Genomic DNA, 12,609 nt, shown 5'->3' with positions numbered 1-12,609 from the left:
GAAAACTGATATAAGAAGTCCAGTGCCTGGGAGCCAGTTCTTTCAGTCAACCTATTGCTTAAAGTAGATTTATAAATCTGTAATCCAGTCTGAGGCTTGGCATCCAAATGTGATGAACCATGAACAAAGTTAATTTTACAACCACAACTGCTGGCTGCTTCAATCCATCATATAGACCCCATTACACATGATGTTTTGAAACATCACAACCTGCAGTGTTTCAGTTGATATTTCAAAAAAAGTGTATTACAGCCTTTTACTGCTAATTTACTCTATTAAAAACATAAAATTACTCATATGTAAAAAGTCAGTTTGGCATAATTCATTAATAAATTAAATTAGGCACTAATTTTCCTACTTTTGAGTGAAATAACTATTTTCCCCTGGAAGCGGTGAAATATCATGGAAAACCTCTCTTTAAATACATCATTTGTATTATCTATGGCAACCATCTCCTCTGATACCCAGGCTTAGTAAAGATGTGAGACCTGGCCACATTGTCTTCTCTATTCAGATCTCATTTCCCAGCTCTTGTCTGGGGCCAGAAGACCCCTCCTCCCCTCTAAGTCACAACATCTGTCATTAATGACCTTCATATCATCTCCATTTCTGGCTCCTTCTGATGCCACCACAGGAACAGTTCTCTTCAGGATAGTTTTTTTCCAGTCTAACGTCCTCTCTTCTGGTTTGTCTCCTCCCACCACCACTCCCTCTGTTTTCTCATGTACTCTAGCAGAATTTCTGGAATTTTCTCAAATGTCTCCAGCTCCTCTTGTTCCTTCTACCCTTTTCTCTTGATGTATGGTTCACATTGCTAGACACTCTTTGATCTTCATGGGGCAAGAATATCCTGACTTGTGTTGTTTACAGTATAATCTGCTTGCTTTATGTATTTCCTCACCAGGACTTTATCTCCCATCTTTTCTTTTGTAGCGGATTGGCTGCTATGTAGTTAGGCAAAATGGTATGTGATGTAGTATTATAAACTGAAATTAGTCACTGTTACTTGAGTTTTAAAAATGAGAATTGTTTTTATTTTATTTTATTTTTAATTTTATTAATTTATTCTTGTTACATCTCAATGGTTATCCCATTCCTTGTATCCTTCCATTCCTCCCTCCCTCCCATTTTCCCCTTACTCCCCTCCCCTATGACTCTGACTGAGGGGTACTTCCTCCCCCTGCATTTGCTCATAGGGTATCAAGTCTCTTCTTGGTAGCCTGCTATCCTTCCTCTGAGTGCCACCAGGTCTCCCCACTCAGGGGACATGGTCAAATATGAGGCACCAGAGTAGGTGTGAAAGTCAGACCCCACTCTCCACTTAACTGTGGAGAATGTCCTGTCCATTGGCTAGGTCTGGGTAGGGGTCTGAAGTTTACGGCCTCTATTGTCCTTGGCTGGTGCCATAGTTTGAGCGGGACCCCTGGGCCCAAATCTGCCTATCATAATGTTCTTCTTGTAGGTTTCTAGGATCCTCTGGATCCTTCAACTTTGCCATTCTCCCATGCTTCTCTCATCTAGATTCCCAATAGGATGTCCTCCCCTCTGTCCCAGTTTCCTGGTTAGTGAAGACTTTCATGGGACATGCCCCTTGGGCTAGTATGCAGATATAAGTGAGTATATACCATTTGAGTCTGCTTCTGGGTTAACTCACTCATTAAGATCATTTCTAGCTCAATCCATTTGTCCACAAATTTCTGGAATTCCTTGTTTTTAATAGCTGAGTAGCATTAAATAGTGTAAATGTACCATAGTTTCTTTATCCATTCTTCTACTGAGGGACATTTAGGCTGTTTCCATGTTCTGGCTATTATGAATAAGGCTGCTATGAACATAGTTGAGCAAATTTTCTTGTTGTGTGCTGAAGCATCTTCTGGGTATATTCCAAGGAGTGGAATAGCTGGGTCTTGTGGAAGCCCTATTCCCAATTTTCTGAGATAGCACCAGATAGATTTCCAAAGTGGCTGTACTAGTTTGCATTCCCAACAGAGGAACATCAAATGGCTGAGAAACACTTAAAGAAATGCTCAACCTCCTTAGTCATCAGGGAAATGCAAATCAAAACAACTCTGAGATTCCATCTTACACCCATCACAATGGATAAGATCAAAAATTCAAGCGACACCACATGCTGGTGAGGATGTGGAGCGAGAGGAACACTCCTTCATTGCTGGTGGGAATAAAAATGAGAATTTTATGGAGGCTAGTTATTGGCTGATATTTATGACCCGGAATGTGTTTTATAATTTTTAATACATTCATAAAGTTAAAGATAGTTAGAATTACATAAACCCCTGAAAACATACACGTGGATATTGACCTAGGTTGGGTTGTGACAGAGGATTCTAATCTCTGATAATTGGGATGTTGAGGCAAGAATGTCCCAAATTCAAAAACTGTCTGGGCTACAGGGTTAGTCCTAGGCAACTTACTGAGACCCTGTTTCAAAATATAAAAAGTAAGAAGTGATCAGGAATCCTGATCAGTAATATAACTCTTACGCTGGTTTTCTGAAGCCCTAGGTTTACTCTCCAGAACCGAAAAGACAATCAATCAACCAATCAATATCCAAATACGTTACCAAATTATGCTAACTAATAAGTGTTTCTAAAGTCTTAAATTTTCACTTAAGCATTGAAACAAGATATAACTTAACCAGCATAGTACTTTAGGTACTATGAGAAAATATTTATTTACTGGTTTGTTTTGTTTTGTTTTGAGGCATCTTAGTCTATATCCTAAGCTGATGTGAAATTCATTATATAGCCCAGTCAAGTCTCAGTTCCCAAAATATGCACCACATGCATAAGCTATATGAGCTTGCAGCAGCACTTTTAAAAGCTATTTTTATTCTTCCTTCCTTCCAACTTCCTTTCTTTTCTTTCTTCCTTTCTTTTCTTTCTTTCTTTCTTTCTTTCTTTCTTTCTTTCTTTCATCACTGTACAGTCTACTCCTAGCCCCTCCGTCCTCTCCTCCCAGTCCCACCCTCCCCACACACCCCCTATCCTTCTTCTCTGAGAAGGGGAGGCCTCCAAGGGGCACCAACTCACCCCGGCATCTCAAGTCACAGCAGGATTAAAACCACACTCAGCCACTGAGCCCTAATAAGGCAGCCCAGCTTTGGGAAAGGAATCCAAAGGCAAGCAGCAGAGTCAGCAACAGCCCCTGCCCCCGCTGTTAGGGGACCCACATAATGACCAAGCACAGCAGCATTTTTAATGGTACTAACTCATGCTAATCACATTATGGGTTTCCATGAAATAAGAGTTAGAATAGAAATGTACAATATGTGTATGTAACAATTAGTGCTTCAAGCTGGTGCTTACACAAAGTGGGAAACTGATTCAGGGGGAAGAAAACAAGATGCTAAAAACCAGAAAAGTATAATTAGCAACTAAGGCATTAAATCCAATGATTTACTCATTCTCTTGTATAATCTTATAACTTTTGTGGATCTTTGTATTTGACTTCTAAACTAACAAGAAAACATGGACATAGGAATCAGACGGACCTTCTCTTCCACAGGTCATTATAGCAGCTATAGAACATGAGCCAGGCTCAGTCAAGCATGGCCATCATAGCAGCTATAGAACATGAGCCAGGCTCAGTCAAATATGGCCATCAGCTATAGAACATGAGCCAGGCTCAGTCAAATATGGCCATTATAGCAGCTATAGAACATGAGCCAGGCTCAGTCAAGCATGGCCAGGTGCCCTCTTTTTAAACTTCTTTTTTGAGATTTATGTTTGAACATTTGAATGAATAGGAATTTAAATAAAATATCTTATATTAGTTCAGTTTTTATTTGAGAATTTCTTTTGTATTTATTTTTATTTTCATTTAAAATAGATTCTTCTCTCATACAATAAGTCCTGACCATAGTTTCCCCCTTCTCTACTCTTCCCAACTCTCCCGGAGGACTCCCTTCTCATGCATATGCACCCCCTCCATTTTCTCTTCAGAAAAGAGCAGGCCCACAAGAGACAACAGCCAAACAGGATAAAACAACATATAATAAGAAAAGGCAGGCACCCTCCTAATCAAGGCTGAACAGTGCAACCTAATAGGAAGAAAAGAGTCTCAAGAGCAGGCAAAACAGTCAGAGACACACCTGCTCCCAGTGTTAAGACTCCCTCAAAAATACCAAGCGATCAGCCATAACTTACATGGATACAATCTAATATGACCATAGCCACCTCTCTCTTTCCTCCCATATCACTCCAATACATGTCTCATTCTGTTAAATAGCTATACCTCCCCAAAGTACAGTGATGTCTTCTTTTTTGAACCAGATTAACAAAGCAACTTTAAATAAGTCACACAATTCAATTACAAAAGAGTTTACAAACAGAACAAAAGAAAGGCCAATATCTATTTAATGCCTTTTTAAATTTTTTTATTTAAAATTTAATGTTTGATTAATTTAGTTTGATTCCTTAATGCTACTGGAAATAGTCCTTTCTGTCACATTGAAGTAATCTAGCATATTCTTGTCAATACTTTAAATGGGACTTGTTTTGATCCCTATCTGATGACTCCACATATGTATTATTTATGGCACATGAATATCAATATTTAATTGAGGGACATGAAATTGGTGCCTAAATAAATCTGAGCATGTGTCACTAATAAATGCTACATTATCATTGCCAGGTGGATGGAATGTAGCAGGGTCGTAATAGTTACTAGCACCTTGAAGTCAGATTCTGTGTGACTAGTGGAGGTTAGAACACACAAGGAAATGAGCAGGATGTTTTAAATTTGCCTTATTTAAAACACTGAATAAACTTCACCTGAGTTGCAAGTTTTCCTTTTAGAAAGACTTATACTCTCTCTATATGAAATATGTAGGATAACTACAAACATTAAGAATGATGGATGGGCTGGGAGGTGGTGGCTCACGCCTTTAATCCCAGCACTTGGAAGGCAGAGGCAGCTGGACCCTTGTGAGTTTGAGACAAATCCAGTGTACAAAACAAGTCCAGGATAATCAAGGCTACATACAGAACACAGAAACCCTGTCTCAAAAAACAAAAAAGAAAAAGAAAAACAAAAACAAAAAGAAAGAAAAAAGAAAGAAAAAAGAAAAAAAGAGTTTATGAATGAATGCCAGCATCTATGAATCAAAAAGCCGTTTATTCAACCCTCTCAGTGCTTTCCTGTGATTCACAAAATAAGTATGGGTCTGCCTAACAAGTAAGACCAAACATAAAAACAGGCATTAGAAAAATGTGTGATAGTAGCTGTCTCTGAAAAAGACACAGTGACTTAAGTGCAGCTAGTCAAACATCTAGATATTTAGGAGAAGGAAATGAGATGGCCAAAGTCATAGAGATTTACTTATCCAAGAATAAAAAGGATGAAAGATGGAAAGGAACAAAAGTCTATACCATAACGTGAATCTCACTTTGTTATAATTACTTTTATGTTTACATTAATCCAGACCCCCAAAGGCCAGTCCTGTGTCTATTTTCCTCAAGTTAGACCCACTGTAGGTAGTACTTTCCAGAAATCGTTGTGCCAAAGTTTGTGTACATAATTGTTAGATATTAATTTGGGGATGACATTGAAGCTCAGGAATCTTTTCACTTCTCTAAATAAGAATAATACCCATCGTTTACACTATTGTTAGAAGAAAATGAAATAAAATGAGAAGTGCTTATATTGTGCTTTTTTCTAACCAGAAAATAATCATAAATGAGTAAAAGAATAAATGAGAAAATGGATGAGGATAAAGCATACTTACATGTTTCTCAAAAGTTTAGTGTTATACAGAAACTTGAACACCTGTTATAACCTTATATAGTAAGAAAAGAAAACTCAGTAAGCAGTACAAAGCATGTAATCCCTAGAAAATATTTCTCAGAAGAAAATCATGCAATCTCTTCTGGACAACTGCGTTGCAGTGAATACAGTAAGTATTGAAATACCTGATAAAATCCTGACTTCTGCTTCATTTCCTGTCCTTGTGCTGGCTGGGTTCCGAGCTGAGCAGCGGTAGACCCCAATGTCTCCTGGTTGAAGTCGGCTGATCTGCAGTGCTCCAGAAGGTAAGACGACCACACGGGAGTCTCCTGGGACTGGGAGAAGGTCTTGCTGATTTTTCTGCCAGTGGATTGTGGGCATGGGTTCCCCAATGACTTCACACTTGAGTAACACTGTGTCTCCCATGAAGGCTGTGATAGATTCAGTTTGGGACAGGAATCTCAGTGGTCCTAAGAGAAACACAATGAAGAAAGGATGGGTCTTTCGGATAAAGCACAATAATTATTAGTATCTAGTGTTCTCTACGAGACACTTTTGTAGAAGCCATAAACTCAAATTCTTTTCAGTCTTCTAACTTTATTATCACATATTATAACATATCAGGCAGGACAAGTAGATGATTTGGATAAGATATGATTGTTGGAGGTTGGTCTGATATATTGTGATGCTAATTACTGCTTGTTGTCTCTGTGCCCCTCCTTGTAACCAATAAAAGGCCGTCACAGGGCAAATGGGGCAGGTATGGCAAGGGTCAGGGGCTTTGGGAGACAGAGAGAATCTTGGGAGGAGGGGAGACCTGGGAAGAGAGGAGAAGAAGGCTACACCATGGGTGAGGTGGAGAAGAAGCACATGGCCAGCATGGATGAAGACTGGGCCCAGATGATGAAAATTAGCAAGCATTTGGGATTATGGATGGGAGGTAACTTGATAGAAGTTATTAGAAGCAGATGGCATGGGATTGGGTAACGCATACCTGCCCCACTATGGGAAATAGTTTAGGGGATTAATATCTTCCCTGCCCCAGGTTAACTAAGGCTACTTTCAAATGTAACAGGTGTCTCTGTCTTGATTGATTGCTAGTCCATTAGAAAATACTGCCATAATAATAATATAACCACAACATATGATGATGATACTACCACTTTCTCTAGAAGCCTCTTTTACTATAACTCTTGGCTAACAACAACAACAACAACCCTCATGTAAAATAAACAGAGGAAATAAGTTTAGTCTAGTTTTATAAATGAGGAAATTGTACTTTGAAAATTAAATTCTGTGTGCAGGTTAATGGTGCTATTATGTGTCAGTGTTCCAAATGGGTCCTTACTTTTTAAAAATCTAAATGCTATACTCTCCAAGTTACCTAACATTGTTCAAGAAGTTACAGTGATTCATTAAAAACTGATGACATAACTAGACAGTAGTGGCACACGCCTTTAATCCCAGCACTTGGGAGGCAGAGGCAGGCCAATTGCTGTGAGTTCAAGGCCAACCTGGTCTACAAAAGGGAGTCCAGGACAGTTAAGGCTACACAAAGAAACCATGTCTCTAAAAAACAGAAACAAAAACAAAAAACAAAACAAACAAACGAACAAAAAACTGATGACATAGTATAATTTGAGACTGTTTCAAGAAAGAAAAAATATATTCACTTCCAATTATACAACAACCATTGGTAGGCTGACAGTTTAATGTGACTTTTACCTGTATTTGCCTGGTGTGTTTGTAGTATGGAAAAGAAAATACTGAAGTTCGTGTTAGATTAGCTTGTGCTTCTACAGGTCACTTATACATTTGAATCGTTTTATATTGTCTCTCATTCCTGGGTCTATATAGGGAGACAAGCGTTAATCCACATGGCCACTTTCAAGTTCTTGTAAAATGGCATGTGAAATGGCTGGCTGGCAGAGACAAGTAAGGATGAAGGGAAAAAGAAACCAAGCACAGACTTAGGGGAGGGGAATAGAGTGAAAGCGGAAGGGAGGAAGGAATGGGAGGATACAAGTGATAGGATAACAATTGAGCTGTAACCTGAATAAATTAATAAAATTACAACTAAATTTAAAAAAAGAAAAAAAAAAAAAAAAAAAAAAAAAAAGAAACCAAGTACCATGGAGCAAAGCATGGTGAATAGGAGCCTCCAGATTGATGCTTCATTAGTGAAGGGCAAGAGGTGCTCTGCTCTTGTCTTCCTGAACCCTTTCAGAAACAAGATGTATCAGTCATCCTGGACTATTGCCCATGAGAATCTTGTATTATGGAAGGACTCCAAACAAGCCTGTATCAATTACTCATTATTCATAAAGCACCGGACATTTATTTTCTAGGCTAATTGAGCACAATAATGTTAATGTTTTTAATCTTTGATTTAGTCATCACAGACATTATATTTTCATTTCCCTGTAATCTCTATGCTACTTTTTCATTTAAGATATATGTTACAATAAAAGTTTATTAATTCATCAGTCTGGGCTTCATTAGATTTTTACTAATTATATTTAATGATATTGCAATGTTTATAAATTTATTATAATTAAGTCAGAATTTCCCATATCTTGGGTTAAATCATGTCAGGAAGTTTTGATTTTTCCCCCCATCATCTTTTTATCAGTGACAAATTGTATTGTGATCCATTTTCATCACTGCTGCTCTGAACTTGGGTCTATTTTTCCAAACATAATTTTCTTCCTCAACTGAGAAAAAGTAAGTTGAGAACAGAAGTCGAAAGGTAAGTGGACTGGGTAAAAGATCATTTAATAGGAAAGGAAATAAGATATATTATAGCAGAGTTTCAGAACTAAGTCAAAGGAGAATTCCATGTCTACTTCAAATATTAGGGTTTAGAATAGCAAGATAGTGGAATCAATTGAGTATAAAATTATTTAGGCACTTCATATGGAATATATATATGTTTCTAAAGACTACCATTGTCATATTCTGTCTGAAGTATTTGAAACCATGGAGAGAGATGTAAGACTAAGGAAATGCAATATTCTTTAAAATGAATGATTAGTGCAAGATCATGTAGATACTTTATATTAACTTGTCAGTTGAAATGTATTCCACATAAACAGGTTGTTACCTAAAGTTAAAACTCTGGAATTTGGACCTATGGAGTCACCTAGATCAACACTAGAGTGGTTTCAGCACAGGGCACCAGACACTTGCAAAAGTTTACTCTTCCAATCAAAATAACTCATCTATAACTATGTCAGAGTTACCCCCAAATGGTTGGGGGCATCATTAATTAGCTCCTTGGCTCCTGGCTCAAAGTCTTTTCTATGCTCTTTGTACAGTTTTGAGTGAATTTGAAAGAATAAATACAATATATTAATCTGATACCAATTAACTTTAGTGTGGATTTAAAGGAAGGATTCAAAGAGTGGTTGACATAGTATAAAGAAATTACAATAAATAGGTTCATTATATTATTATAAGATTTATATCAGAAAGCAAGTTTCTGACTTGTTTCATAGCATTCTTTCTTGTTTCCAAGTTTTTATTTTATGCTTAAGGAAAACAGTTACGAGTAATTATACAATACTATATTAAATTTATGAAATGACAGTTCATTAATATATGGTAGAATAAAATAATTAGTTAAATTGGAAAACCATCTGAATACTTTTAAACATGTAGATACATGGTTCTGCCTTAGGTGTAGACATTTACAAATTCAAAACCATTGTGTTCCATCTGATTATCAATAACATTAAAAATCCAGCTAGCAAATTAGTGCTAGAGCAGAGAACATAGACAAGTAATTCAAACTGATAGTCAACAATTGTTTTTCTGTGTCAAAGTCATTTGGCTGGCATATTAGCATAATGAAACAATGGAATTGGCTCCTAGTTAAAAGCTTTTGTACAACATTATTCCCTGAACTGAAAGTCAGAAAGTTAAGAGAAATTTAAGAGTCAGGAAACTGACATGATTCAGGGAACTCAGAGATGGGGTCAGTCACCCATGCATCCTCAATAAACTCACTGGTCCACCTCTGGCATTACCTGCTTGGTCTGTTGGTGGCACTGTATTTGGGGGTGAATTGTCTTTGATCACATTGCCTCAGGCAAAAGTTTACAGCACATATTTGTTCTGTGTATAGCACCATGCTGACTTCAGATCTTAAGAACGAGAAGCAGGAGAGAGCACGCCACGGAGTCCAATGCCTAGGACTGTGGGTTCAGGCTTGGAATGACATTCAGTTTTAAAGTTAACAGTGAAGCATAGGGAGATTTCAAATAATTGATTGTGAAGATGGAAAGATATAAAATGAATTTCTGTCTTTTATTTGTGTCTCAACAAAGATAACTACACAACAAACAGGTAGGTTCATTGGCTTGGATGACTGTATCTAATATGGAACTAAACTTCTGTAGGACATGGCCTGGTTGTGGAAGAAGAAGTTATGTGATACCAATTCAGTAGCATATTTTAGTTATTAAATTCACTGAAACTCATAAAAATGAGATACTGTATTTTTTCAGAAATCAATAAATACAATAATATAAAGGTTTTTTTTTGAGTGTTTTTCATGTGGTGCCATGGCAACAAGATGAACTTAGATCTTTGTTAGGATTAGTTTCTTGTCCAGCAAGATTCTGTTAGAATTTAAGCGATTACTTGAGACTCACTGCTTCCTACCTCTGTTCTTTGCCCATTCATGCCCATTGCAGACATCAGAATGTTGCTAAGCCAGGGGGTTTATGCTGCAGGTGTTTAACATGGCTGTGTTTAAGGTTGTTTAGATGCTGTAAAAGAGTTTCGATAATGTTTTTTAATTACATACTCAGGGATCTAGCATAATCACACACCCCTTTCCACAACTAGCACAAAACGATTTTTAACTCTGTAGAGTTTTTCTAAGGCCAAAAATTAGTTTTCGCTATTTTTTGTTTCGTTTCAAAACAGGGTTCCCTGGCTGTCCTGGAACTTTCTCTGTAGACCAGGGTGGCCTTGAACTCAGAGACCTCTCTGCCCCCCAACTGCTGGGATTAAAGGAATGCACTAAGCCCCTCCTGGTGGGGTATTCTCCTGATATTGTTCCTCTGGCACTTTCACTAGAAAGAGACATGCTCTTCCCCTATCTCTACCTGTCTTAACTGTAGGCACCTAATAGCATCAAATATAAAAAAACTACACTTTTTCTATCTTTCTGAGAATCACCTTTCTGCCTTAAAATTTTCATATCACTCATAATTTAAAGACACTATGACAAAGATCAGTGTATAAACAAAACCTGAAAAGTGTTCTCATGTTCCTTTTATGTTATCTGTATTTTATTTCTACAAGGTATATGAAATATTTATTGACAATAAAAATAAACATTAATATTTGATTAGATTCTATGTAAGTTTAAATTCTTTTAAAAATGCCAACATTTTGAAAACTGGTGTTAGTTTTACGTTTATCACTTTCCAACTCCCTCTGGGATGATAACACACCAAGGTTCCAGATTATCCGGGGTCAGGCTTTAGTACCAGGTCATTTACATATTATTAGATTTGACAAGTCAGCTACAGATGATTTCAAGCATATGAGATATGCTCTTGTGAAACTGACATCTTATGGAAGTATTTTAACACCTGCAGACTTCCGTTTCTTACAGAGTCCTCGAACTAACTTCCTGCATACACTGAGGGACAACTCCATATTCTTTCTTGTTTCATCTCTTCAGGAGTAAGATGGCTTTGGTTTTGGGTATCATTTCAAGTTGTATTTTATACTACTCTAAGCATCCTGATTTACTTTACTTAATTTCTACAGTTCTATCTTCCATTTTGCGTTTATGTTAGGAAGTGAATCTAGGGCATTGTATAGTCTAGCTAAGTGTATTACCACTGAAATGTAGTGCTAGCCCATAAGTATTAATATCTCTACTTTATATGCAACAGCACAAGAAAAAAGATTTAAAAAATGAATACAGTGCAACACAAGCAAACCTTAAAGTAAGGTTTGGTAGTGAATTATAGTTTTGAAACTGCCTCGTTTCTTTAACCTAAATAAAATTGCTCAATGTGAGTTTCTTGTATTTGCCAATACTCCGATCTTTTAGTGGCAATAGCGAACTGGGTAAATGCCATCTTTCAGCCAGGACAGCTGACCCTCGATATTCATGAGGCTTCAACAACTGTTGACTGAAAAGATTTTAATTGTATTTCTGCCAAGCATGTGCAGGCTTTTGTGTCCTGTTCCTTAAGCAGCATAAGTATGAATATAGCATTTATATATTATTGGATTTGATAAGTCAGCTACACACAATTTAAAGTATACGAGATATGTTCTTACAAAACTGACATCTTATATAAGAATTCCAGCGTCGGCAGATTTTCACTTCTCCGGAGTCCTGGAACTAACTCTCCACATACACCGAGGGACAGCTCATATTCTGTGCTCATTTAAATCCGTATACACTAACTACAGTCTGGAGTGCTATCCTGTTCAAAATAGCACACAAACCTATTTGGAGAGCCTCAGGAGGGCTTCTATCTTTATCCTTGAGAAAAGGTTGTTTCTTAAAAGGAACTGTTGTCAAGATGCCTACGTTCACATCCTGCCCAGCCCAGGATGCTACAACAGCTTTACCTCTAGGAACACCTGGAGCTGTGGAAGCATCCCGCTCCAGCCGACCAGCTTTAGACATGTGTGGCTCTGCCACGTGTAACACAGACCAAAACCCACTAGTAAGAAGCTATAAAAATAAGAGAGCCCAGTTTGTTTTACATATGGCAAAGTCAAGATATATTTGACATGCAGAAGCTTTATTTTATCCCCTTGTCCTTGAAATAATAAATACAGATGCTTCTAATTCTTATTATATACGTGACTTATACAGACTAAGCG

At 37.4% G+C, this 12,609-nt stretch overlaps 1 protein-coding gene across 2 annotated transcripts in view; it reads right to left on the bottom strand.

Annotated features, from left to right (window-relative positions):
• Positions 1-12,609, bottom strand: part of DCC (DCC netrin 1 receptor) — a 1,088,923-nt gene that overhangs the window by 556,956 nt on the left and 519,358 nt on the right. For both annotated transcript variants that reach the window (XM_084780514.1, XM_084780515.1), the window contains exon 3: positions 5,931-6,215. In XM_084780514.1, the coding sequence (XP_084636640.1) occupies positions 5,931-6,215 (285 nt within the window). The remainder of the gene's footprint in view (positions 1-5,930; positions 6,216-12,609) is intronic.

Source organism: Acomys minous, assembly GCF_964271855.1.
Source record: "Acomys minous genome assembly, chromosome: 4".
In the NCBI taxonomy this organism is placed as follows: domain Eukaryota; kingdom Metazoa; phylum Chordata; class Mammalia; order Rodentia; family Muridae; genus Acomys; species Acomys minous.
Note: the sequence above shows the minus strand (reverse complement) of the source record. Positions and strands in the feature narration are given on the sequence as shown.